Source organism: Heloderma suspectum, chromosome 9, assembly GCF_057233095.1.
Source record: "Heloderma suspectum isolate Gila_16-S chromosome 9, 16-S_ref, whole genome shotgun sequence".
Lineage (NCBI taxonomy): Eukaryota > Metazoa > Chordata > Lepidosauria > Squamata > Helodermatidae > Heloderma > Heloderma suspectum.
In genome coordinates, this window is record NC_139466.1 from 4,038,962 (window position 1) to 4,065,467 (window position 26,506).

The window sequence follows — 26,506 nt, forward strand, 5'->3', positions numbered from 1 at the left end:
AAGGGCCGCCCCACATCAAGTGCATTGCAGTAATCTAACCTGGAAGCGACAAAAGCTGAGGCCAGGTCTGATTATTGCAGAGATCTGCTGGAAGCTTGGTCTTTGACTGACTGTGGAATACACTGTATACTGTTATTGACTATAGACCAGGCGCTTTTTGCATAAGGTGGCAGTAAAGATACACTGTTGCGATGGTTTTAAGGCAGTTTGGATTTTAGGAGCAATCCATCGTTTATAATTTTATACTGCCGTAACTGGCTGCTCTGTTTCCGTTAGAGCCTCTCTGCTTGCTATCCGTAAACAAGAAGGCCATCGGTTTTCCAAGGAAATGACCTCTAATAAGCGAAGGGCATTGTAAATTAAGAGGCTTGATGATGGGTTTGTGTGCAAACGAGGAACTAGCAAAGGACATTCAATCCAAAATGGTTATCCACATGGCTGTCAAAATCAAGGGGCTGGAGCATCTCCCCTATGAAGGAAGATTATAACAGCTGGGATTGTTTCGCTTGGAAAAAAGGGGCAGACAAGGGGAGACATGATAGAGGTGTCCCAAATTATGCCTGGTGTGGAGAATGTGGATAGAGAGACATTTTTCTCCCTCTCATATAAGGCTAGAACCCAATGGGGTCATCCCATGAAGCTGATGAGTGGGAGATTCAGGACAGATCAAAGGAAGGACCTCTTCACACAGCACAGAGTTAAACTATGGGATTCGCTACCACAAGATGTAGAAATGGCCACCAATTTGGATGGCTTTAAAAGGGGATTAGGCAAATTCGTGGAGGAGAAATCTATCAGTGGCTACCAGTCCTGATGGCTCTGTGCTACATCCAATACTGGAGGCAGCAAGCTTATGTGCACCAGTTGCTGGGGAACATGGGCGGGAGGGTGCTGTTGCTCTCATGTCTTGCTTGTGGGTTTCCCGTGGGCAGCTAGCTAGCCACTGGGTGAACAGAGTGCTGGACTAGCATTGGTCTGATCCAGCAGGGCTCTTCTGATGCTCTTATGTTCTTATTGCATCTTAGAGTCCTCTGGGACTGTACCACTCTGGGCTGCAAGTGTGTGTGCGTGTGTAGGGGTACTAAACTTTAGAATCACCCCCACCTCCATTTAAAGAAAATTCCTTGCATGTAGACAGCTAGCACATATGGGAGGGGCTCCATGTCCACATTTTCTACACACAAATGAGTTTTGTTTTTACGTTCAAAAGCATTAAACATGGGATCTCCACCTCTCACACAACCCTTAGTCCCAAATGGTACAGTCCAGGACGGATGCTACCAGATTATTTTTTTATTATTATGTTTGGTCTGTAAGAGGGACGTTCCACATTTCCTACTGATCCTTGCCCAGATTGGGTTCAACAGGAGTCAAGTATGTGTGAGTAAAGGAAAGGAAAGTTCTGGTGCATGTGCTTGCTTTATTCTCAGAGACTTTTACCCTACTTTTCTCTTTCGGTATTTTAAAAAGTGGCTGACTCGTCCAACAGAAAAACAAGCAAACTAGAAGTTGAAAAAAATGCAGGATGACAATTTAAAACCTTGTCACCATCAATGAGAGTCAAGGGGCTGAATAAATATGCATTCACTGCCCATCAAAAGGCAAGCAGAGAAGGAACTGGGTAGACCTCCTTTAGGAGAGTGTCCCTTCATTTTGGGGCCACAGCAAAGAAGCTCCTGTCCTTTGTGCTCACCTGCTGTAGTTCGAATATCAGACAGAGGCGGTACACAGCTTCCAATTCTGACCCCAACATTTGGGCAAGTTCATATTTTATCCTTCCCCAAATGGTGCACTCGGGGCCGCTGTGGCTTAGTGGTTAAGACGCTGAACTGCAGACCAGAAGGTCGGCAGGACAGCAGTTCGAGACCCGAGTGCCGCGTGACGGAGTGAGCTCCCGTCTTCAGTCCCAGCTCCTGCCAACCTAGCAGTTCGAAAGCAAGACATTGCAAGTAGATAAATAGGTACCGCTTCGGCGGGAAAGGTAACAGCGTTCCGTGCACCTCGGTGTTTAGTCATGCCGGCCACATGACCACGGAAGCGTCTTTGGACAGCGCTGGCTCTTCGGCTTAGAAACGGGGATGAGCATCGCACCCTAGAGACGGACACGACTGGTTGGGGACACCTTTACCTTTACTTTTTAAATGGGCACTCTCCTGACGTGTTGATCTACAACTCCCATCATGAGGTTCCCTGCCCCGAGGAGCTCACAGTTTGAAAAGGAGTGGAAGCAACAGAGGAAGGGGGATAAACAGGGAAGTAAGGTGTGGTTGTTTCAGCTGTATGGGATGAGTTGCAGGAGGGCACGGGGACTAGGGTGTTGCACCACAGGGTTCACAGAAAAATGGGGTTTTAAGAGGGATTTGAAGGAAGCAGAAGATGACACGTATGCTGGAAGGCAGTTCCAGGCAGATGGGGCAGCAAGGGAAGAAGGACCAGGAGACCTTTGGATGGCTGAGGGTCACGGAACTGAAGAAGCAAAGCTTGTGGATAGAGATGTATCAGGATATAAGAGCAGAGAAATAAGGGGGCAGAAGGCCGTGGAGGGCTTTGACGGTAAGGGTGAGGAGATTCTGTGGGGTCTGGCTGCCGAGAGGAAGGCGGTGAAGGGGTTGACAGAGGGGGCCCACTCGATCTCCTCTTCACCACTGTAACCTGCTTGTTCGCCTGCCTCTCAGTCTGGCCCAGAGAAGGAGGGGCAGGAGATGCCACAGCCAGCTTGCTCCCTGGCTCTCTGGCTGTCAAGCAAGCAAGTGGGAGCAGCAGTGAGAAGGAGGCTGAGGAGCGAGAGCAGCTGGCGACCATGGCGGAGAGAAGGTGGACTCGCGCGGGGAGGGGGCCGTGGAGGGTGTCTTGCCCAAGGGCTCCCCAAAACCTGGAGCCGGCACCGGCTGCACCCTTCCCCATTTGAGCCTTGGTGCCCTGAAGATGCCCCGTTAGCACTCGGCAGTAACCAAAGCAGAGCATGACTTCCTCTTCAGCCCAGCGGTGCCGCCTAGAAACAGAGCAGGCCACAGCGGTGTAACGTCAGCAGCACCATCCGCCCTCGATAAGGAAGCGCGAAGCTTCTGCAATTCTTGTGGCCAGAAACATCGGCACTCCAGAATACAGGCCCAGAGGGCGGATGCCCTGCCTGGCACTCAGCTGTCAGCATGCAGTCTTGTGCTTTGGAGAAACTCCCTCTCTCTTGGCGTCTTTCGGCTTCTTTGGAATGGCCCCACGTGCTCCTTCGTCTTCTCTGCCTTCCCGCTCGCTGTAGCTCTAGAGCCCGACTGGCAACCAGTGTTAGAAGAGTGGCCATGTTTTGACTTGGGGGAAGGGCCAAAGCGTTGGGAGGCAACTTCTGGCCCTCCGGAAGGTTTGGCCTGCAACTCCCAGCATCCCTCACCAGTGGCTGTGCTGTCTACGAATTATGGGAGTTGTAGGCCACAACATTTGGAGGGCCACAACATCTGGTCTAAAGGGCCTCCACTTGCTGGCAGAAAGGGGCAAAGATTTCCTTAACCCCCTCCTCCCCAAGCGTAAACACGGACGGAAGCTTTGGCAGAGCCCCAGCAGCACTTCTGAGGATCCTGGTCTGCTAACTTCCATGGGTGACCCAAGATGCAAGCAAACAGTGGACAGAGCTTGTGTGGTTCATAATGACTGCCTCTCTAGCTGTTCACACTGGAAGGAAGGAAGGAAAGGAGGGGTGAAGCGTCTTTCTCGGGCTCCCCAGCCTGTTTCTCAGCTTGGCAGAAAGTGTCCTGAGGCGCATCACAGAGGGAAGGGCCCTGGCGCTCAGGGACTGTGTTGGTGCCAGATAGGAAAGCCCTGAAGGCCAGATTTTGGCTCTGGGCCTACAGTTGCCTGTCCCTCTTGTAGAGGCTGAAGATGGAGAGCCATTTGTTTTTTAATGTGTTGAAGGTAATACAGTAGACACATCGTTCACCTGTGGTGTTTTTTTGTCTGTCTGTATCAATTCATAATACTTGTATATCACTTGATATAGGAAAATCTTTACAGTTTACATGCCAAAGTATTAAAAGTCACTATTCAAGTACTCAATAATTAATTATTGTACACACTCGTTTTGCTTGCCCCCATGTTACCTCTGGTCAAACAGGTGTGGCAGGTTTTTGAAACGTTTTGAAAGCTTGCACAGCCTATTTGGCCAGAAGCGAAAGTGGGATGAGTTTACATTCACAAGCACACACCCTTCTTTCAAACTGTCTTTAACTCTGGAACGGGGGGGAAAGCACCCACTCTTGTCTCTTTCTAGCCTCCATTACAGCATTTTCCTGCCTCCTGCTGCTTCCCTAGTGGTGGCTGTTCTGTTTTCAGCCTCTCTCTTCTGACCTATGCTTGGCCTTTTGCTAATTTCTGGTGAAACACATTTCCCTGCTCCCTACCGTGTTCCTCTGTGTGTGTGTGTGTGTGTGCGCGCGCGCGCGTGCGCGCGCATGCTCATGCATGATGCAAGAGACAGCTGTATGGGATTCTCTGCAGATTCAAACCCAGAGAGGGTCAAAGAATGCTCTTTCTTGTATTGGGCAGGTTCTCCAAATTCCCGTTGATAACTGGCGCACGTTCCCTTTTCCAGATACTAACTAATCACAGTTCCAGCTGGTTCTGGCATTGTTTTCTGTAAACAGACTTCACGGAGCCACTCCTGATCCATCATGTCTTAGCTGTAACCCATAGTATCCCATTCCAGAGTGAATGGAAAGGAAGTTAGTGCTGGATCCACAACAGAGCCCTGTTAAAAAGAAGGAAGTTGTTGCACTGAGAATTTGGAAGCTTGTATGTGTTGTTTGACCAGGTAGTTAGTTACAAAACTGGCGTGGGTAACGGTGCGCGGTCTGTGGCATTAGTTCTGTAGCCACCACTTTCCAAGGTGGCGGACGTGCAACGTGGCTGTGTGGTGATCGGTGTGCGAGTGCATGCAGAGAGAGCTCCTTAGTCAAGAAGGCCAAAACAGTTATCACCATTGGGACTTTTCCTGAACTACCCTGACAGATTACACCTTCTGCCATGAACATATTGGATGACAGGTACAAACAGGTTCCTGTCTCCCAATGGATCTATTTCTGAAATTTGAATTGGATGGAGAACATAATAAATTGCATACTGAATGCCTCTTTTATGGCAGACCAAGGGACATTTTTTTGGAAAATGTTGTTTAAATTAACAACTAGTTCTGCTGAGGAAATATATGGGTTGTTTTTTTTACTGGATAGCTCTCACCCTTTGTGATTTATAGAACAGCTTTGTTTGCTTCAGCAGCACGAAAACTCTGGGCGAAAGAAATGAAAAGGATCAGGGCAGTGTGTGTACCGGAGGAGGACTCCTTGATATCATAAATAACAGACCTTTTTCATTTCAGTTAGGATGTTATTGTACTGGCTGGAACAAACTGTATTTTAATGCCTGCTATTTTATTGCAACTTTTGTACCGGAAACGTTGCATGGAACCCCTGTCAGGAGGATTGATGATGTCCGACTATCACTCCTGTGTAATGGAAAACAAGCCTCACAACATTGCAGATGGTGGACAAAGCCCACTGAGTGCACTGGTGTAGTGTAGCGGCTACAGTCTTGGGCTTGGACCAGGGAGACCCAGGTGCAAATCTCAGCTTGGCCATGAAACTGACTAGGCGACCCAGGCACTCTCCCTTGGCTAGGCCTACCTCGTCGGGTTGATGTGAGGATAACACGCAATAAGTTCCATGTCCGTGGGCCTGAGCTCCTTCCCTAGTCCCGAAATTAATAATAATAATAATCAGTTCCTATCTTAATGTCATAAATAGTTTATTACATCGGTATTGTCTTGGCTTTTCCCGTGGCAATAGGTGTTGGTTGAGGGTTTAAATGACCTCTCTGCTCCTGCCTCCCTGGACTGTGTCTGGAGGGAAATCCATTGTCTGTTAATAGTTTAATTGCTTTAGTTCAACCCCTCCTTCTCCACTTTCAATTAAGTCTCAGGGTGCCATCTGGCAAGGTGACTGCAAAAATAGAGGCAACATAGAATTGAGCACATTTAAAAGTTGAGTTTGATGCTAAGGCTTCAGAATCTTGTTCTAGGGTTTTCAGCTCAAGGCCCTTTCAGTTACGGTGAGGGAACCCTTATTAGGCCTATTCCTTTCAAGATCCTGGAAGTGGAGGGTTACTTTTCTAAGAACACGAAGCTTCTCAGGCAGATGGATTGCGCTGTCCTTGGGGAAAGCACCTCTTTCTCGTTTCCCTGGGGTCAGAAGCCCTGGGAAACTACCTGTCTTGTTTGGCTACCAGCTCAAGCTTGACTACAAATACTTGACCTATATCTTTCAGTTTTGTTTTCGGGCTGTCACTTGGAGACGCCTGTCGGTGCACAACAGGTTCAGCCTTCCTGTGTGGGGGTTATAAGTAAAACTGGTGTGATGGGACTTGACTCTTTCTGCCAGGAACAGAGAGCAGGGCTGGTGGCAAGGGTGGGCACGGTCGGGCACCTGCCAAGGCCCTACGCCCAGGCAGGGGCCCTCTAGGCTCCTTCCGCCTCCTCACCACTGTGACCTGCTTGTGCCCCTGCCTCTCGCTCTGGCCCAGACAACGGTGGTGGCGAGAAGGAGGAGCAGGAGATGCCTTGACCCCTTTGCTCCCTGGGTTTCTGCCTGTCGAGCAAAAAAGTGGTAGCCATGATGAGAGAGAAGAGGAGGAGTGAGAGCAGCTGGAGACAATGCCAGTGAGAAGATAGACTCACTGATGGGGGCCCTGGAGGGTGTCTTGCTCAGGGGGGCAGAAAAATCTGGAGGCGTCATTGAGAGATAGAGCAAGAATTGCGGAGAACCAAGTAAACTGCAGGCCCTCATCAGCAAAACCTTCGCTGTGGGACTGATGGTCAGCTCTTCTCTCTTCGTGCATGCAGAAATTAAGGTGGCTTCAGGTTTTGGTTGAACTTTATGTTTTATACAAGTTTCTAGCCGTTGTTATGTGGAGATCCAGGCAGGGTCTGCAAAACAGTGTAGTCGTGTTATGTCACCTTCTGAACTGTTAACTCAAGGGGAAACCCTCGAAGCGTGCCTGCATTCAGACCTATTGGAAGCATGAGGCTTCTCTGGGGACATGTATTTGGTCTCAAGAACACCGAGCTCGGGACAGCTTGGGTTTGAGGGAACAGTTGTGCCTCAGTTGTGTGTTTTTGAGCCAGGCATCATATGTCTCCTGGTGCCCAGCTCTCCTCTGATCAGAGCGAAATTCTGCGGGGAGTGTTTGGGGAAAGGCGTTATAGATCTAGAATTGGGGGGTGCATGCAGCGATCACCTTGATTGCAGAAAGCACCCTCTTGGTTCCGTTTTGCACACTCACAGCAGAAAGCTGTCTCGTGAGCTGGGAAGGCAGCCCGTTGGGTGTTTCTTCTAGGCACCTGCAAGCGTCTGGTGGCTTTCCAGCATGGGCTCTGTTTGCTTGGATTGATCGCGCTATCTCAAGGCCAAAGACATTAACCAGAAGGCAATTAAACAAGGCATGAAAAGATGGTGATCTGTCCTCCCTACTGACTCTGGATTCAGCCGCTGCTCTGGATGACTGTGAGAGAGATTTTTAGCCAAAAATAGATAAACCTGCCCTCTCTTTCTCTGGCACGGTTGCTGGTGAAGGAATGTGTCATCATCACCAGCCCACCTCTTGAAGACAGGGCTTAATTTGAATCACTGCCCCATCTCAGAAGATGTGAAGGGCTACTAAATATGAGTGCCTCTGAGCATATAGAGCATTTCTGCAATTCACCCTCTGAGGGCTGCTTCTCCAGTTACACTTTCCTTATATTGAAGTATACAGGGATATAGGGAACCCCACGTATTTATAGGGGAGGGAAGCTACATAAGTTGTTCGCTGAGCATTGCTACCCTGTTCTTTTCATGGTATCAGCTGATCCCTGTGTGATGTCCCTCTTGAGTTTATTTTTAGTGCACCTAAATCCACTTTAAGCATCTAATACGGACTCCCCAACCTAGTACCTTCCAGATGTGTTGGTCTGCATCTCCCAGCATGCCCCAGCATGGCTGGCTGAGGTATGCTGGGAGTTGTAGTCCAACAATTTGGGGTTGGGAAAGGCTGAGAATTCTCAAGTGTAGGTGTATTTCACATTATAGGCAGAAAGTGTTAACGGTACATAGCCAGTGGATTTTCATTGAGAGAGCGTTAAATTGTCTCCCAATCCTCTCAGCGGCCTGGTCCTAGGCTACTCAGCTCCTCCTGTATCCTCATCAGAGCAGCTAAGCCAATGGCAACCAAAGGAGGCCATCGGCCCATTATGACATCAGAGCAGTTCAGCCAGTGGCATCAGGAAAGATAGAGCAGGCTGAGAGTTCAGAGTCTGAGAAGGAGATATTGCAGGAGAACAAAAATAGTGTCTGTCAAACTGACGGCCCTTTGCTCCTTTCAATGTAAGGAGCAAACCCCTGTGTTTATCTGGGATAAGGGGAGAACTTCCAAGTTGGAATTGTGAGGTTCAGGCACATCTGATCTTCCACCTCTCTCTCCTCCAGAAGTGATGACTTCTCACACCGTGTTGTTCCTTGGTTGAGAGCTACAATATGATAATCTCTAGTTTCCAGCTAGGACTCCTCCAAATGCTGCAAACCCATCCTCCAAGAAGCAAGTTCACACAACTTCCTGAAATTTCCCTTTGTTTTCAACACTGCAAACTTAGGAGTTCCTTCAGGCCACGATTGACTTGGGGGTGTTTTGGCCAGCAGTTGATGTGTACCAGTTGAAGGTTCTTGGCATTCTTCACAGAGACAGTTGCCTGGAGAGATGTGGTAGATGCAGTTCAGCTGCTCTGGTGAATCCATTTTCAGGAGGTCTGTGCAGGGGGAAAATGTCTTTGAATGCAGAAAGAGCCAGGAATAAATTGCTTTCCCATTAGCAGCTAAAAGCACTCAATTGAGATGGCTGCTCGATTTGGGAGCAGGATTGCACCCTTTTCCCGGAGAAAGATTGGCTGCTAAAATGGAGTTTACTGGTCCTTCAGTCTTCTTCCCCACCCCATCGTAGGCTATGTGCTTTGAACGGCTGCACGGCACTGAGATACATTAATGGGAAACCTGTTGGCTGTCTGCCTCTCTGTAGCAAAGCTTTTTATGATACTTCAGTATATCTTAAGCCCCACTTAAAATCTGTGACTAGTGACCATGTGTGATGGGTTGGCTTTTCTTTTTTGCCTTATCACCATAACTGTGCAAGGGCTAATTAAGGAGATTGATTTCAATCTTAATGAACACCACAGACCATGCACAAGCCTTCCAGTAACTCAAGATGAAATTACTCTTGTGGATTAAGAAACGGAGGGGGGGGGTTACCAAATGTACATTGTGCAGTGATGACGTTCTTTGTTTAAAAACAGCATTTGAGGATTGCACAAGAGCAACGTTATCTTTTGAGGAGTGCTATTTGATCGAGCATTAGCCTCTTAATAAGAGGGATCTGATTTGCTAGAAAGCTTTTGTTAAAAGCTGAAAGCACAAATGTTCTTATTGTTCAAAGTCAGGGTGTTTGGTGGGGCACACAAAGGCTTCAGCTAGAGTGATTATGGCTTAGAAATACGGGTGCTTGGTTTTGAAATTGTTACAGAGAAACATACAGAACATTTCAGCATTAATCACTTCCTTTTGCGACATATGGTGTCTTTTTTGCCTCCTTTGTGCAAGCTCATATTTATGCTGTAATGAGTTTGGCTGGCTTTGGGTGACACCACAGAGAAAGATGTAAAGGGATGTTGTTCCCTGATGGCTTCACAGGAACACCTGCAGCTGTGAATGAGCAGAAAAAGTACCCATTGCCTGCATCAACCCCTGGTGCTAACACAACACACACACACACTCTGCCAAATTTAGCACAAAGGGAGCCGCGCATCCTACTCAAGGAACCCTCAGGTTTCAGGCTCCCTGGGCCCCAGGGATTGTCAAAATGTGCTGAGCATTCTCCAGTGGAGGCCCCCAGTCTTGTAATTCGCAGGGTACCACGGCAGAAAGGGTTGATGGTTTAGCTGGTTTAAGTTTATACTGTAGGCATGGCTGTAGCAGAGACTGTAATTTGTGTGGCCTTTGAGGGGTACAGTGGTTGGTGAAAGGAAGCAGCTATGCACGGGGGGGGGGAGGTGCCTTTTATTTCTTGTATGTTTTAGTGGCCTCCGCTGGAGTGGGAGGTGTTCTTGTGACCTGGTTCCTTCTCCTTGAGACGCCTGGCTCTCTCTCTGGCTGTGAATGGTCCTTCCTCTTCCTTCTTCTGTGTGGCTCTCCAGCCATGCCCATTTTCCAGTGCCTTTGCCTTACTCGCAGGATGCCCTTGCTCTGGGTCGAGGGAATTGTTTCAGGCCAATGTAATCGGAATCTCTTGCTCTCACCAGCCCAGGTCAGCCATCACCCCCTGGGCATGGCCCTGCTCGGGCATCTGAGTGCCTCGGAAAGGTGGGGGTGTCCCCTAAACCACCCAGCAAACAAAATGCCCATCATGATGGGTGGAGTGTGTGGACATGGGGGTTGTATATTGTACCCTGGGAGGACAGTATGGTTGTGTGTGATCTGTGTGGAGTCATGCATTGGCTAGATGAAACAACTATCAGGTGGATCCACAGTTGGCTGCAGAATTGGACTCAGAGTGCTTATTCATGGGATCTTCTTAAACCGGGGAGAGGTAACGAACGGGGTACCACAGGGCCCAGTGCTCTTCATTTTTATTAGTGACTTGGAGGAGGAGATGCAGGGAATGTTGATCAAATTTGCAGATGACACAAAATTAGGCAGGATAGCTAATACCTTGAAAGACAGAAACAAAATTCAAAGTGATCTGGATAGACTGGAGCGCTGGGCAGAAAACAACAGAATGACATTTAATAGGGATAAGTGCCAAGTTCTGCACCTAGGAAGAAGAAGAAACCAAATGCACCGTTACAAGATGGGGGATACTGGCTCAACAGCACTACAAGCAAGAAGGATCTTGGAATTGTTGTAGATTACAAGCTGAAGATGAGCCAACAAGGTGATGTGGCTGCAAAAAAGGCAAATGCTCTTTTGGGCTGCATTAATAGAAGCATAGCTTCCAATTCCCGGGAAGTACTAGTTCCGTTCTACTCAGCACTGGTTAGGCCTCATCTGGAGTAGTGTGTCCAGCTCTGGGCACCACACTTGAAGAAGGATGCAGACAAACTGGAGCGGGTTCAGAGGAGGGCAACAAAGATGATCAGGGGACTGGAAACAAAGCCCTATGAGGAGGGACTGAAAGAACTGGGCATGTTTAGCCTTGAGAAGAGAAGACTGAGGGGAGACAGGATAGCGCTCTTCAAGTCCTTGAAAGGCTGTCACAGAGAGGAAGGCAGGGATCTGTTCTCAATCATCCCAGAGTGCAGGACACGGAACAATGGGCTCAAGTGACAGGGAGCCAGATTCCGTCTGAACATCAGGAGAAACTTCCTGACTGTTAGAGCAATACGACAATGGAACCAATTCCCTAGGGAGGCGGTGGGCTCTCCCACACTGGAAGCATTCAAGACGAGGCTGGACAGCCATCTGTCAGGGATGCTCTGGCTTGGATTCCTGCACTGAGCAGTGGGTTGGACTCGATGGTCTTGTAGGCCCCTTCCAACCCTACTATTCTGTGATTCTATGATTGGCCGCTCAGTCACATCCCCATCCATGAAAGTGGCCAGTAGGGGGCACATTTTGCTCTCACTTCAGTGGTATCTGAAGTGATGCACCTAATGGCCACATTCACTTAACGTGGGAGGAAGTGGGTGTATCCACGGACACCCACCGGAGCGGAGCTTCCAGCCCCTGGGAACTCTCCAGGCACTAGCTGCTCTTTTCTGCACAGCCATGTCTTGACGCCTTTTTCTTGGTTACACCACAGTGAGACCGTGACCGACCCATGGTTGGCTGGGGCCATGTGTGAGCGAGCCGCCTCCCGCCTGCTCACTGCTTCCGCCTTGCATCTGGTTTAGCAATCAACCCAGAGATGCCCAGTTCCTGGGTTGTTCAGTGTGACAGCCGAACCCGGCACTCTGGGTTGGTGAGGGACAATCAGCCCAGAGTTTTCTCCCTCAGCAACCCAGAGTGCCGGGTTCGGACATTGAAGCAAACAACCCAGGAATGCGGCATTCCTGGGCTGTTTGCTACACCGGATGGACTTCTTTAATAGAGGTGGGGGAATGGTCCCCTGCCAAAAAATGGCTGGAGGGAGGGGGAGCCTGCCCACCTCCAAGGACCCTGTTGACCCAAGGGGCCTTGGTGAGGGTGGGGGGCTCCCCCCGCCCCTGCTGCCTCTCAAGCTGTTCTGTTTTGCAAGGCAGCCTTTTCCCCATGGTTATTAAAGTCAACAGAGCAATAGCACTTCATTGACTTTAATAGAGGTAGGGAAAAGCAGCCTCATGGGCACACTGGGGGGTCTTGGTGGGTACTGCTGCACTCATGGGTGCCAGGTTGCCAGCCTCTGGTCTAAAGGATATGACACAAAAGTAGAAAGATACGGGGAGGGATAGGAAAGCCGGCAAATGCAGATATCCAAGCTTCCCATTCAGCCTTCTCCAACCTGGTACCCTCCAGATATGTTGGACTACAGTGCCCACCAACCTTGGCCAGGCTGATGGGCTGATGGGGTTTGTAGTCCAACACATCTGGAGGGTGCCGGGTTGTGGGAGGCTGCATGGCCAGGTAGAATTGCTGATGAGGAGACAATAGCGAGAGGGGACGACCCCTCTGGGGCGGGGTGTTAGATGATCCGTAACAGGCATCACCTTATGAGAGGCATCCCCCATTCTCTCTCACCCATACAGAGGAGGGGGCTACACTTTCCTCCTGCCATTTGTGTAAGTACGTGCATTAAAAATGTTTCAACATTTAAAAGTCAGTTCCCAGATTAATTGGAGGCACCTTCTTAGGCGATCAAAATATTTTCTGCATTGGTTTACCATTGCAGCCAAGAGTTTTAATACTTGTAAGCTCCCTAGGAATAGGTGAAAAGGCATGTATACTGTTTGCAAAAATGCCTATCAGATGCTCTCTTGGGTGCTTTCCCACGTTTTGGGCAGTTACGTTCCATCCGCCGGAGTTGTTACATTTCTCACCCTGTTTTTGTTTTGTACACTTCTTAGCACTCTCTGCCAATCCAAATATAAACACATTGGGCTGAAAAGGGACCAGGAGCCCAATGCGCAGGGGCGTTTACATTGTCTGTGGCATCCTGCTAGCTCTCCCCTCCTTTTGCAAAGGTATCGGGGAAATGGTCAAAGTTGTTTGCAACTGCTCATGAGGGTGTTGGATCTTCAAGAGCAGCAGCCCTTTTAATTGGACTAGCAAATCCATTCCGTTCTGCAAATTAATCATCCCTAAGAATTTGAAGAATGCACATTTCGTCAGAGAAGCAAAAGGGCAGAGGGACTGGCTAAGTTTAAAACGTTATCTCTGATTCTGCTGCAGCTAGATCAAAGCTCTTTCTTTCACTGCTTGTACGTGATGTCAAAGAGCCGATGCAATTCCGATGATGCACCATTTATTAGTAAGTTCAAAGTATAGAAGGACAGGTTGCTGCCCCAAGGAGCTTGCAGTCTAAGATCTAAGATAGCAATAAGGAAGGGAAATGCAGGCACAGGAGTAAATGTGAAAAGACTGTGCCTTCATTGTAGTTACGCGTGCTCCAGCTTAGTGGCAGTGAAATTGGAGAAAGTGCACCACAGCCACCCAGAGGCCTAGAGCAACACGAAGAAATGATCACAGCTTCTTGTCTTGTCTTGTTCTTAGTGTCTTGGCAGCAGTGTTTAAAAGGAAGCGTTTTGCCCGTCACAAGGCTGGAGCACATTCGCTTGGCTTTCTGGCTGAACTTCCGACCTCGCCGGAACTCTCTTATCAGGTTGCTGAAGAACATCCTCCCTGCAGCACTGGTTGGATTCATCCCAGTTGCAAATGCAGCTCGTGGCTTCCCAGCCTGTAGATGGTGCCAGTTTCTTTAAATCCTCTGGAACAGGGAGAGCTTTGTGTTGGAGGGAGGTTATGCAAACGTGCCAGTTTCCTTTGGTTTATTGTGGGTAGGGGATCCTTTTTGGCCCCACAGCTACGTTCCTTTTTGGCTAACCTTCCAGGGACAGCTTGTTGAAGATAGGCACTCTGCAAAACTTGGGCAGCATCAAAGCTAAAGTGTCTGGGACCCCCTCTCTCTCTCTTTCTCTCTCTCTCTCTCTCTCTCACACACACACCCATTCTCATGATGCAACTGCATGGGAGAGGTGGTACCTGCACCCTAAATACTGGATCACATATTTGCTTCCACAACGCACAATCCATTTCACAGACGGCAAATGTGATGCTCAGAGAAAAACACACACACAGGGAAAACCCCCACCCCCACCCAGGCAGGACCCTAACCAAAGAAAAACCAACAAAAGCTGCCAAATCCAAACCTAGGGGAACACAGCACATCACACCACACCAAAACAAACAAATCATGGAATGCACACACACCAGGAGGTTCACACACATGCACAGCATAGGGGAAGCACCCCCTTGCTCCCCAACACCCCTTTTTGTCCCCAGGACGTTCCCTTTTAGTCCCCCAGGATGTGTCACCTCCCAGATTACCCTTTTCTCTCTTTTTCTGGGCAGCTGGAGGGACTTCAAAAGGAGGTGCTGGGCTGCAGCTTCCCACTGTGTTTACTTTCTAAGAATGCCTCTGGAGCCCACATGGGACCCAGAGGCGTTACTGGAAATAAAAGACAGAATTGGAGGCTGGTTCTTCACTTTACAACATGCCAGCCTCCCAGTTATTTTTTTTTAATCTAGAACAAATCTTAAAAATCAGGAGGGGCAAGAAGACTGGGGGCACCAAGGGAGGTCTCTGGGCACATTTTTGCCCACGGATATCGCATGGGGGACCCCAGGTTTAGAGCCTAACACCAGTGCTTTAAATTGGGCTTGGAAATGAATGGGCAGCCCATGTCACTGGCACTGAATGGGTGTGATGTCACCTAAATGCCTGGCTCCTTCAGACCTTTTAGCTGCTGCGTTCTGCACCAATTGCGGTTTCCGGACCATCTTGAAGGGAAGTCCCGCACAGAGCACACTGCAGTAGTCTGTCTAATCTGGATGCGTCTCACCTGCGAAGAATTTCAGATCGCAAACTAATCAGGGCAGGAACCTGTGCCCTCGCACTCTGTAAAGCGCCATGCACACTGCGGGCGGAAGAACAACGACAATGATAAAAGAGCATTTATATAGCTTGTTTCAAAGGCACAAAGTGTTTCACCCACAGTCTCTCAGTGTTAACAACCCTGTAGAGTAGCCCAGTTTTCCTGTGCCTGTAATAGGGATTAGGAGGGGTGTGATGTCTGAGACTGTAGGAATGGCCACTTAATAGGTTGGTGGCTGAGTCGAGAAGCCAGGATTTCCACTTTGGGGAGAGGAGAGGGGGAGAACAGCATAGGAATACTTCTAAGAAATAAAACGCTAGCCGCTGGCCCATGGCAGCAGCGTGAAATTGTTCTGTGAATTGTGGGGCGCTGCTGCAGAGCAGGTGGTGCAGAAGCACCTGGCTGATGTTCAGCACTTTTTAAAAATGGGCTTCAGGCTCATCTCCTGCACCTGAGCAGTCCAGCACAAGACTGAGGTTTTCTAAAGTAGGTGAAATAAAACAGCATAATAAATGCAAAGAGGCTTTGCTTGTGGTGTCCTTGAGGAACGTGGCCTTTGGGGCGACCACATGTGGCATTTTTGGTGGCAGCACCCTAGCACTGGAACTCTCTTCTAGTAGAGATTCGGCTGTCCCCCACATGGTTGTCTTTTAGGTGCCAGATAAATACCAGTGTCTTTGTGCAGGCTTTGGGGTTATAGGCAAGTGCTCTATTTTTTGATTGATTGATTGATTGATTGTGTTGATGATTCTATTACATATTTGTAGTTTTAGAGTCATGATTTTAATATTGTGTTTGTTGTGTTCTGTATTTTATATAGGGTGTTAGCTGCCCTGGGCTCTTTGTGAGGAAGCGGGGAGGGGATAAATCAATTAAAGAAACGAACAAACAAAAGCATATATCTAGTGTTTCTGAGTGTTCTGTGAATCTTGTACATCACCATCTCCTTATCCTTACCACAACCTTGTAAAGTTAATCAGCATTATCCCTATTTTTCAGATGGGGAAAAAGTTGCATCTCTTCTTGCCTGTAATGCTGTAGGCAGTGGGGAGTTGGTGCCTGTGAACAGGGAATGCAACCAGACAAGAGACCTGGCAGTCTACAGATTTTCGAATGGAAGTTCTGTTGACCTGTGCTTGTTTGTCTTGTATCCCATCAGGAAAAAGTGAAGGTGATTGAGCCCTTAGACTACGAGAATGTCATTGCCCAAAGGAAAGCGCAGATTTACAGCGATCCGCTCCGGGACCTGCTTATGTTTCCCATGGAAGATGCATCGGTGAGTTGCTTTTCTGGCATGTTGGTTTCAGCTGTGACACAGTCGGCCACTTTTGCCATGGCAGAAACTCTGCCACCATTATTATTGCTATTTAATATTTCTATCTCACTTCTCTATGCAAATGAATACTCAGAGCAGCTTGCAAATGAAACAGAAATACAATAATGAACAACATTAAAACCACAAATTAACACGGTCGTCGAAAGCTGCAGTCACGGAGATCATTAAAAGCAACGGCACAGCTAAACATCAGAAGCCTATTTAAATAAAATTATTTCAGTTTCTGTCTAAAAGACAACAAGGAAGGAACCAGGGACATTTCCACAGCAAGGGTGTTCCAAAGCCTTGGCACCACCACCAAGAAAACCCTGTCACTTGCTTAGACACTCGATTGCAGAGGCCTTTTAAAATTAGGCTGAGGCTGCATGAAATTAAACTGGGGGCGAGTGGTGGCTTATTCCTGTTGTATGTCATGAAATACAATCCTCTTTCATACCGCTTTCAACTCTCCTTAAAAGTGTTGCCTGTCTCCAGTATTAGTGGAAGAGCCCTTTTTGTTTTTCAGTGAATACTTTAGTGAACCCCATTTGAATCCCTGTGATGGATCCCTGTGAGGGGGTGGAGCTTCTCCTCTTAATTAAGCGCAGTGACTATTCCCAACAGGTAGTAACACAAATTGGTAGTAACACAATCATCCTAGCTTTGCTTTGTAAATGTACACCTATAATGGGAGAGCAAACCATTGTCTCTATAAAGACATAAATGAATCGAATCAAACTTCTCAATAAGACTGTCAGCAAAGTTTCCTGATAATTAACCTAGCAAAGCTGGGATGGTTGGTGATAACACAATAACTGCTGTTGTGAATGGTCACAGAGCTGATCTTTAATGTATACATTAAATGTATACATTAAAGCTTTACGTACAAATGTCACAGTCTGTAAGTCTTGCATTTTATGGCCATTTGGCCCAGTTGTTTACCCTTTTCCCCCTCCACAGTGTTGTAAATATATATACCTTCCAATTGAAGATAACACTTCATGCATCAGAGGACATGGCTCTAACCCAACCTTGCTCAACCTGGTGCCCTCCAGTAAATTAGACTACAACCCATGATCCCCAGACAGCATCCCCAACATGCTTGGAGGGCACCAGGTTGGGGAAAGCTGCTCCAGCCCATGGAAACTTCTGTTCCAATAAATTGATTAGCCTTGATGGTGCAACTCGACACTTTGCTGTTTTAGCTTGCACTGCCTCTCCATGCCATGTCAGTTTGGTTCCGTAGGGTTGTTGCCATGAATCCCCCCCAAAATAACACTGTTGTTGCTCATCTGAATGAGTTAATTTATTTGGGTGCATACAGATACCGAGCTTCCACCTGCTTAGCACTGAGGCTGAGCTAAGGATAATCCTAGCTGGGTGTTTTTAAAGCTACTCAGGTGACAGACACGAAAGGCGCAATCCTATGCGTGTTTAGACAGAAAAAAATCCTACAACTCCCAGCATTCCCCAGCCAGCCATGCTGGCTGGGGAATGCTGGGGGTTGTAGGACTTTTTTCTGTCTAAACACGCATAGGATTGCACCCTTATATTACAAAAAAAAAAAAAAAGAGGTAGCCATGTCAGTCTCCATTAGAAAAGAAGAGCAGAATTACAATCTGATCCTAGGCTTGTTAACTCAGTCATAAGCCACTGGGACTTAATCCCAGGGAAGGGCACATAGGATTGTAGCCACACTCTTTTAATTTCATCCAGTAAAATAGAGAATCATGCAGTTGGAGGAGACTTTAGAGGTCATGTGGTCCACCCCTTGGCTCAGTGCAGAGGGATCGTGCAACTACAGGACTCCCAAGAGAAGCCATGCAGCCTCTGATAAAATACCTCCAGGAAAGGAGAGCGCACCACCTCCTGAGGCAGTCTTTTCCACTGTCCAACAGCTGTTGGCATTAGGCAGGTTCTCCTGATGTTTAGCCAAAACTTCCTTCCCTGCCGTCTCCACCCACTGGTTTTAGTCCTGCCCTCCATTGTGCCATGGGGGTGTTATGGGGATCTACATCCGCCGTCCTCATTGTACCCTTTATGCACCTGATTTCTGGAACCAAAGTGGCGCAGGGCTGACTTGCTCCAAGATTTGACTGCCATTCTGTAACCTCTTGACTGTTTCCCTCCCCTTCAAGGTCTCGGTTATCATCCGCCAGAGGAGGACAGTTCAGTCCACAGTGCCAGAAGAAGCTCTGAAAAAGGCACAGAGTCTCTTTGTCCAAGAGGTAATGGTCATTGGCTGTGATGTTCCATGGTTGATTGTGTTCCTTTTCCTTTTAGATACATTAAAAAGAACCTCTTCTGGGACGGCTAATGTCTTGCGCACATTGCAAGCGCACACCAGAATCCCCGGTGATAATGCAAGGATGTTCTAGGGCACAGGCTGAGTTTATGTGGAGACTTTCTCACTGTGTCCCACCCTGCTAAAGTGACAAAATACCTAGAGGTGTCTCTAATGGTTCCTTTTCAGCTGTATTGGAGAGGGACCCCAGCTCAGTGAGTATTGCTCCTGCTATGCATGCAGGAGGTCCCAGGTTCAGTCCCTGGCATCCTCAGCTAAAAAAGGACCAGAAGACCCTTCTCTAGGGATGTACGGATTTTGTTAAATCTGGTTCCATCTGTGTTTCACGGATTGCCAGGTGTCTTTCGTTCTGCCGTCCACTCAGTGAAAGAATCAGATTTGTTTTTACCAGAATTTCTGTCTACTTGTGATAATTTGCTAATGCACAGTCAAGCTAATGCTAAATTAATTAATGCGCATTTGCAGACGTGCGCATTGGCACTAATGGGCATTGGCACTAATGTGCACTTGTGCTAATATGCTATTTCACGTTAGTTAATGCAAATGAGCACAAATTTTCCTCAAAAGTGAAAAAATAGTCTGTGGAATCTACATGGCTTGGAAAAATCCGGTCTCCTGTGGAATCTGCACACCAGATTCATAGAAAGCTGAACTCATTTGACTCCGTTGTGGATTTCTCCGATATCCCTACCATTCTCTGCCTGGGACTCTGGAGAGCCAGTGCTCTGATGGGCAAGAATGGGCAAATAGTTTTATTCGGTCTACCTGGTTATTTTATTTTGTTTACTTCTGGTTTATTGTTATTGTGTTAAACGTCTCATAATTTATTGCATTCTGTTTTAAATCACCATTAGCTTATGAAAGGCGGTGCATACATACTTTAAAATAAATAATAGATGTTCTGTATGACCTCCTGGTCATGAACTTCAGGTTTAGCTACAAATTCAGCACACACCACTAAGCCCAATAAGAGATGGGCACTTTTCAAACGAGGTGATTAAACTGGAGTATTCGCTGGCCAGAATGTGTTATTCAAAACGATGGAGATTTCTTCATCTTTGGAGCTCTGCAACAAGTGGGGGAGTTTTAAAGTAATTAAATGCGTGACTTGCTTCCTCTTTTTAAATATGAAAGCAGAATAGCAACTGCTGAAGGACAAGCACTTTTCAAAGGCGCTCGTGATATTGCTTATAATGGGCCCGATTTTCAAAGGGAAGGAGATTCTGCGTCTTTAAAATCATTTTGCAACTTAGAATGGAGTAAACAAGATGTGAACACAGGAAGCTGAGTCAGAACCTTGATCCATCTAACTCAAGTGTTGCCTGCACTGACTGGCAGCAATGGCTCTCCAGGGTTTCAGGCAGGATTCTTTCCTAGCCCTACCTGGAGATGCCCGGGATTGAACCTGGGACCTTTGGTATTCAAAACATGTGCTAGGCACTGAGCCAAGATTGGCTAAGGGTGGAGATTGTGCAAAGGGGCAGGGGGTTAAGCAGTGGAGGATGCAAAACACATACACTCATATGGTTTTCCTGTATCTAATTTTGCAGTTCTTCATAAGTGATATGCAGTTTTGTATATTGTAGTTTATAATCCTGCATTTTGTTATCATTTTTAGCAAAGGTTTTTAGTAAATCAGTTTGAACATTTATTTAATTTCCTTTACAGTGTATTAAAACCTACAGCTCAGACTGGCACGTTGTGAACTACAAATACGAAGAGTATTCTGGGGACTTTCGAATGTTGCCATGGTAAGCCCCTCTTCTCAAGGGCAAGGGTGTCATGCCTTTATTGGCTCAGGGGCCCAATTCTGATTTGGGAAGGGTTTTGGAAGCCACATTCCAGCAGTGGGCAGAGCTGAGGGCACAGTCCCGGGCCAAAGACAGAGGAAACAGAGTGGGCAGGGCCCAGGTGTGATCCTTACCGATTTGGACATTTTCCCACCAAGCATACAAAACACAGCTCGAGCAAGCCTGCACAGGAGTAAGCCTCAAGGCAAGAGCTCCCATGCCTGCAAAATGCACAGCTCAGTTCTATGAGTCTAGAGCAATCTTCCCCAACCTAGAATCATAGAATAGTAGGGTTGGAAGGGGCCTACAAGGCCATCGAGTCCAACCCCCTGCTCAATGCAGGAATCCAAGTCAGAGCATCAAACCTGGCACCATCTGGATTCCCATCAGCCTTTGCCAGCATGGCCAGTGCTAAGGAATCCTGGGAGTTGTAGTCCAAATATCTGGATTTCACCAGTTCAGGGAAGGCTGGTCTATGGGACATGGTCACATCTTTTGATAGCAAATTCAAACCTGGATGCTTGACAGTTGCTTCAAATGTAATTCACTCTACCTCTCCGTGGCCGAGACAAACAAGTGTGTGTGTGGTGGGCTGGGGGGAGAATTTCTGGACGTAAGAATGCATTGATCTGCCTGAGTCTCAGCTACCATTCCCTGAGAAGTCAGAAATGAAGTCTCCTGATATGACGAGTCTTAGGGATGTTTTAGGAATCCAGTTTAGGGGTGGAACTCGGTGAGTCTTTGCTAGCTCAGCCCCCCGGACACCAGCTTGTGGATCCCTGAGCTGGACCAATTTGGCATGTGCTGAGTTGAGCAAGCTCGTGGTTTGGAACTTTTTAAAAATGTGCACAGATCATTATTTTGCATTTATTTACGGAAATCATGTTTTGTGCAAAATCATGGCTGTAAATAGCGCAATTTATGCAAAACTGCAGGCATACGTGGTCTGATTTCTATAAATAAGTATACCCAAGATTTTGTGCAAAATAGCAGTGCAGATAAAAAAGGTCAACAGCTCTCACTGGGCTCCCACAGACCATCTGGCAGCTTGCTCCACGTGACCGCCAGGGTCAGGCAAGCGGCAGGAGTCCGGTGAGCAGAGCTCAAGCAAGGGCGCAGGGGGTTCACCCATCCATATTAGGTCAGTAACCTCAAAATTAAAACCTCATCATGACTGCAAATGGGCACCATAAATATAGAAAGAAGCTGTTAGGGGAGGGGAAAAAATGCTGTTTAGATTTGGGACAGCATGAACTAAATCCAGGCCTGCCTTTGTGCTAATTCATGCCCATTTTAATACAATAATTTGTTGAAATCTATTTTTAATGTTATCGTTTACTGGTCCTCAAAACAAATTCCTGGGCTCAGAAAGCTTTCATTCTACATGTACGTCTTTTGCACCAGCCTCCCCTTGGTGGATCACAAGGTTCTAGAAAAAAAATGAAAGTAGATCCTGCAGGCCTGGATTAGACCATTCTTGGCTTGGAGGACAAATATTCTGAGCAGCTTCCCAGGTTCCGAACTCCCATAAAACAGGCTTCCTTCTCTCTTGGAGGTCATCCAGGTAAGTGCGCTGGTCCTCTCGGCCGGTTGCAGTTTCTGGAAGCACCTTCTACGGATCGTCCATTATTCAGCCATGTTCTACAGAAGTTTGCGGAGGTACTTTTTCTTCTTAAATAAATAAATAAATGTGTTGTGTTTTCTCAGCAAGTCCTTCAGGCCAGACAAGATTCCAAATCATGTATTTGAAATCGAGGAAGACTTTGAAAAAGACGAGGTAAGAAGAAAAGAATGACATTTCACCCACGGCAGCACAGTTTTAGGCAGGATGCCTCTGCCAAAGAATGGAAGCAACACTGGTTGTGCACACGTATACATGCATGCACACGCACGCACACACCCTTGCTATCTTAATTTGGGGTTGCTTCCCTCATCGCTTTCACAAGTTTCTCCTGAATGTCACTACAAATACGGGATGGGAAGGATTTAAGAAATTTTACCCATCTCTGAGAAAGTGACAAGGACATCCAGAATCCAGGAGCAATTGGCCTGTATCTGTGCCATCATCTGGCAGCCAGCAAAGCAATCTGTGTATCTCCAAAGCTCGCCTAATCTTATACCAACTGATGCTGGTCCAATAAAAGGTATAAAATGTTTTATTCCGGCCTTCCCCAATCGTGTGCCCTCCAGATGAGTTGGACTACAACTCCCAGCATACAGTGCTGAGCATTATAATCCAATTCATCTGGAGGGCACCAGGTTGGGGAAGCTTTGCTGTATTCTGTAATTCCAATGACAATAATGCTTAGTAGTTATAGAACACTTTGGAGTGTCCAAAGCATTTGTCAAACAATGGCTCATTAACCCAGCGGTCGCCAACCTTTTGGACCTGTGAGCACATTTGGGAATTTCAGAAACTGCTGTGGGCACCACCACAAAATGGCTCCCATGGAGGATGTGGCTAGTCACATAATGACTGCTGTGGGGGCCTGGTTAGTCAGAACAGAAGGTGTGTGTGAGAGGGAAGAGAAACAGCAAGGCTAGAGGCTGGGAGGGGGGCGGGAAATGGAAACAGTTGCTACCTGGCCTGCCCAGTCTTCTTCCATCCACACAAACCTTTGCTCTCTCTCTCTCTTTCTCTCTCTCTCTCCCCATTCCTAGCCTCTAGCCTCACTATTTCTCTCTCCCAATGCCTTTCCTCACTATTTCTCTCCCTTCCCCATCCCTAGCCTCCTTTTTTTCTCTCCCTTCCTAGGCCCTAACCTTGCTCTTACTCTCCCACTAACTCCTTTATCTTGCTCTTTCTCCCCTCTCCCCCTTTGCCTTGATTTCTCTTTCCTGCCTGCTGAACAGCTGATCGGCAGCAGGTTCAGGAATAGGAAGAGAAACATGGTGCCCTAAGGTTTTTCCAGTTTGTATTAAAACCTTTTTTTGAAGGGGGCATGGACTGAGGAGCTTTCTGGGTGCCACTATAGGTACCCACGGGTGTCACATTGGGAACCCATTCCAGCAGCTTTCTGAGCTAAGCCAATATTTCTCCACATAATGTGGAGGGAAGGGGGAGGATGCCAAGGGGAGAGCGCCAGGTGGGCTTGTGTCCGAGGCAGCCTTTGAAACTGGCTAGCAATCTTAACCACTAGGCTGCTGCATGTAAGCTGTCATCTAAATGTCCATGCTTGCCAAGGAGTGACGGCCACCTTGGCTTAGATTTCTGTGCTTGATTTAGTTGAAAGCTGGCAGAACAATTCCAGCATTCCAAGCAGGAGACGTGTTTACTAGTCTGTGCCGCGGCTGTTCAGAATCCGTTAATGCGTTCCAAGGCTTACCAGCTGCCTTTTGAGAGAACAGCCCAGGGTGATGTATGCTGAAGCTGATAAACAGACAGAACGTCCTGTATTGGGCTCTGTAGGTGCTGGCACTTTTTGAAGTGTTGCAGGCGCTCATCCTTCAAGGTTCTGCGAGGGGGGCTTTCAGATCAGAATTCCAGTGGAGCAAAATAGGGGTTCACATATTCACATTTCATGGTTGGCCCCCTAGAGCTGCTCTACACCAGGACTGGGCTACTTTGGGGGTTCGCCATGGCAGCAGCAATGCAATTGGTGGTTTGCCACCGAATTTCTGTGGCACGGCACAATGGAGGCTGAAAGGGGCCAGATTTAGCTTGTTTTGAAGCTCTATTTGGCACTCTTCAGCCTCCATCACGTCACACCACTGACATTCGGTGGCAAGCCGCTGAAATTCAGTAGCAACTGCTGATTGCTTTGCATTTGAAGGCTTCAAGGGAAATTACTCAATTTTTGAGGGTCTGTTAGTAGAGTTTTAAATTGTATAATGATCTTTTTTCTCCTGTAACTGTGTAAAATGGCAATTTGCTAAGATACAATAAACCCTTGGTTGTTAGATTGCTTTCCTGCCATTGCTGTCACACTGCCAGTGGGGGGCAGTTGGGGCCACCATAAAGGCCGGGGGGGCGGGGATGTTGCCCACCCCTGCTCTAAACTTTAGAGCCTAAAGAAAAGAGCAAGACCAGGCAAACCTTGATGCTGTGCACAAAATGTGTGGCTGCCAGTGTTTTCCCCAGAATGCGAATACAAGGGAAGATGGCTGGTCCTCCCCTGAAAATGCCCTCCGCCCAAGCCATGCTCTGAAACTAGAAGTCAGACGAAACTGGGGCATGGAGCATTAGCAGAGGAAGATCAGGGTTATCGCCTGCCTACTGATTTTCCTCTTGCAAATGTCCCTCCATGGTATCTAAAGCAAACACAGTTTTGGGAGCAGATGTTTGCCCAAATTAATATCTGGCTCTACCTAGATTTAACAGTGTGCAGCTTTCGGGAAAGAGAAACAGCTTGCCACATCTGAAAATAGTATTGCTACTTTATTTTCCTTCATTATTTCATAACCCTGAGAAGTATCCTGGACGAACTGATCTAAAGCTAATCTGGCATTTCTCTTTTGTAATTGGAACATTTGTTTCCAGGCTGTCCTGCTGGCTTGTGTCATGGTGGCTTTTAAATCTAATTTTTAGCTTTAATACTATTTCACATGCGCTGAGCTCAAACAGCACCGTGCAGAAGATGTTTGTGCAGGAGCAAAAGCAAACAGCAGCATGCACACACCCAAATTACCATGCATTTATTGAAAGTCAAGCTGTTTTCCTTGCTGGAAGTGTTAAGAAGCACAAAGTGCCTGCCCACACTTTAAGATCAGCATCAGAGGCCCTTCTTACTTGCCCAGCTTTGAGGGCAGTTAGGTGGGCAAGCACATGAGAGAGGGCCTTTTCTGCAGAGGCCCCTCACCTCTACCAGTGGGGGTCCCCCAGGCCCCATCATTGCAGCCTTTTAGGAAGGCCTTGAAGACTTAGTTGTTAGTTCTAGCCTTCCCCTGATGATATTTTACTGGACTATTCTGGTTTGTAGTTGTAATCGTGTTGTAGGTCTTGAGTACTGTCGAGGACGAAAGTGTTATTGCTGGTGTCTGTTGTTGGACAATGGAGCAGCTCCCTCTCTGTAGATGTCCCTGCCTCCTCATCTCAGGCAGGCACCAACATTGTGTTGTTTCTGGCACCTGTTGAAGACATTTTTATTTCAACAAGCCTTCCCTGGCTAACCAGCCATGGTTTTAATTGGTACTCTGTGTCTTATTTGCTTTATTTTCTTTATTGTTCACTGCTCCAGAATCTGTTTAGATGTGGAGTGGTATGTAAATGTTGTAGATAGATGGATAAGATGATAGATAGATAGATAGATAGATAGATAGATAGATAGATAGGGCTTGGTGGACAGAGATGTAACCTCACTGGTCCGAAACGTGTTGGGCTGCAATAAATCCTCTTTGTTAGCACCTCTGAGAAGTGGTTGCATCCGTTCTAGCTTTGGTGTTTCCCTTCTGTTTGTTGTGTGTTGTCTAGTTTAGAAGCAACCAGGGACTTAATGTTCTCAGGAGCAAAGGCAAATGGTGCAAGTTGGTCCTGCAGGCCTTTCTTTCTTTCTTTCTTTCTTTCTTTCTTTCTGCCCTGTCCTTCCTCCAAAGCAGGAGCACAGAGGGGCTTACAAATAGTGATCATACAAATATCAATAAAACAAGAAAAGCCTAGCAACAATAAAATCCTACTATTACAACAAAACCATTAAAACATAATAATAATCTATCAGAAAAGCATCAAAATGAACAAATCAGGAGCCCAAAACATGTGTGTAAAGAAACATGCCTGAAACTTCCGTTTAAGTGGGGGCTAATTGCACCTGTCCTAGGAGGGAGGTCCACAAATGTGCGGCCACCACTGAGAATGCCCCGTCTTGCACCTCCACCCTTCCCACCTCATTTACGGGGTGGGGGGATGACAGGCTGGGCATCTTCTACAGGACGAAGGGCCCTAGTTGGCTGGTGACAGGGGAGGTGCTCCCTTAGCAGTCTGGTTCCCAAATCATTAAAGACCTTATATGTTAATGGCAAGACCTGGTAACTCA

The 26,506-nt window shown here is 47.4% G+C and overlaps 1 protein-coding gene across 3 annotated transcripts in view; it reads left to right on the forward strand.

Annotated features, from left to right (window-relative positions):
- The window catches only part of DOCK11 (dedicator of cytokinesis 11), a 142,490-nt gene that overhangs the window by 3,395 nt on the left and 112,589 nt on the right, over positions 1-26,506 (forward strand). For all 3 annotated transcript variants that reach the window (XM_084813565.1, XM_084813566.1, XM_084813568.1), the window contains exons 2-5: positions 16,287-16,403; positions 18,581-18,670; positions 20,416-20,498; positions 22,245-22,314. In XM_084813565.1, the coding sequence (XP_084669691.1) occupies positions 16,287-16,403; positions 18,581-18,670; positions 20,416-20,498; positions 22,245-22,314 (360 nt within the window). The remainder of the gene's footprint in view (positions 1-16,286; positions 16,404-18,580; positions 18,671-20,415; positions 20,499-22,244; positions 22,315-26,506) is intronic.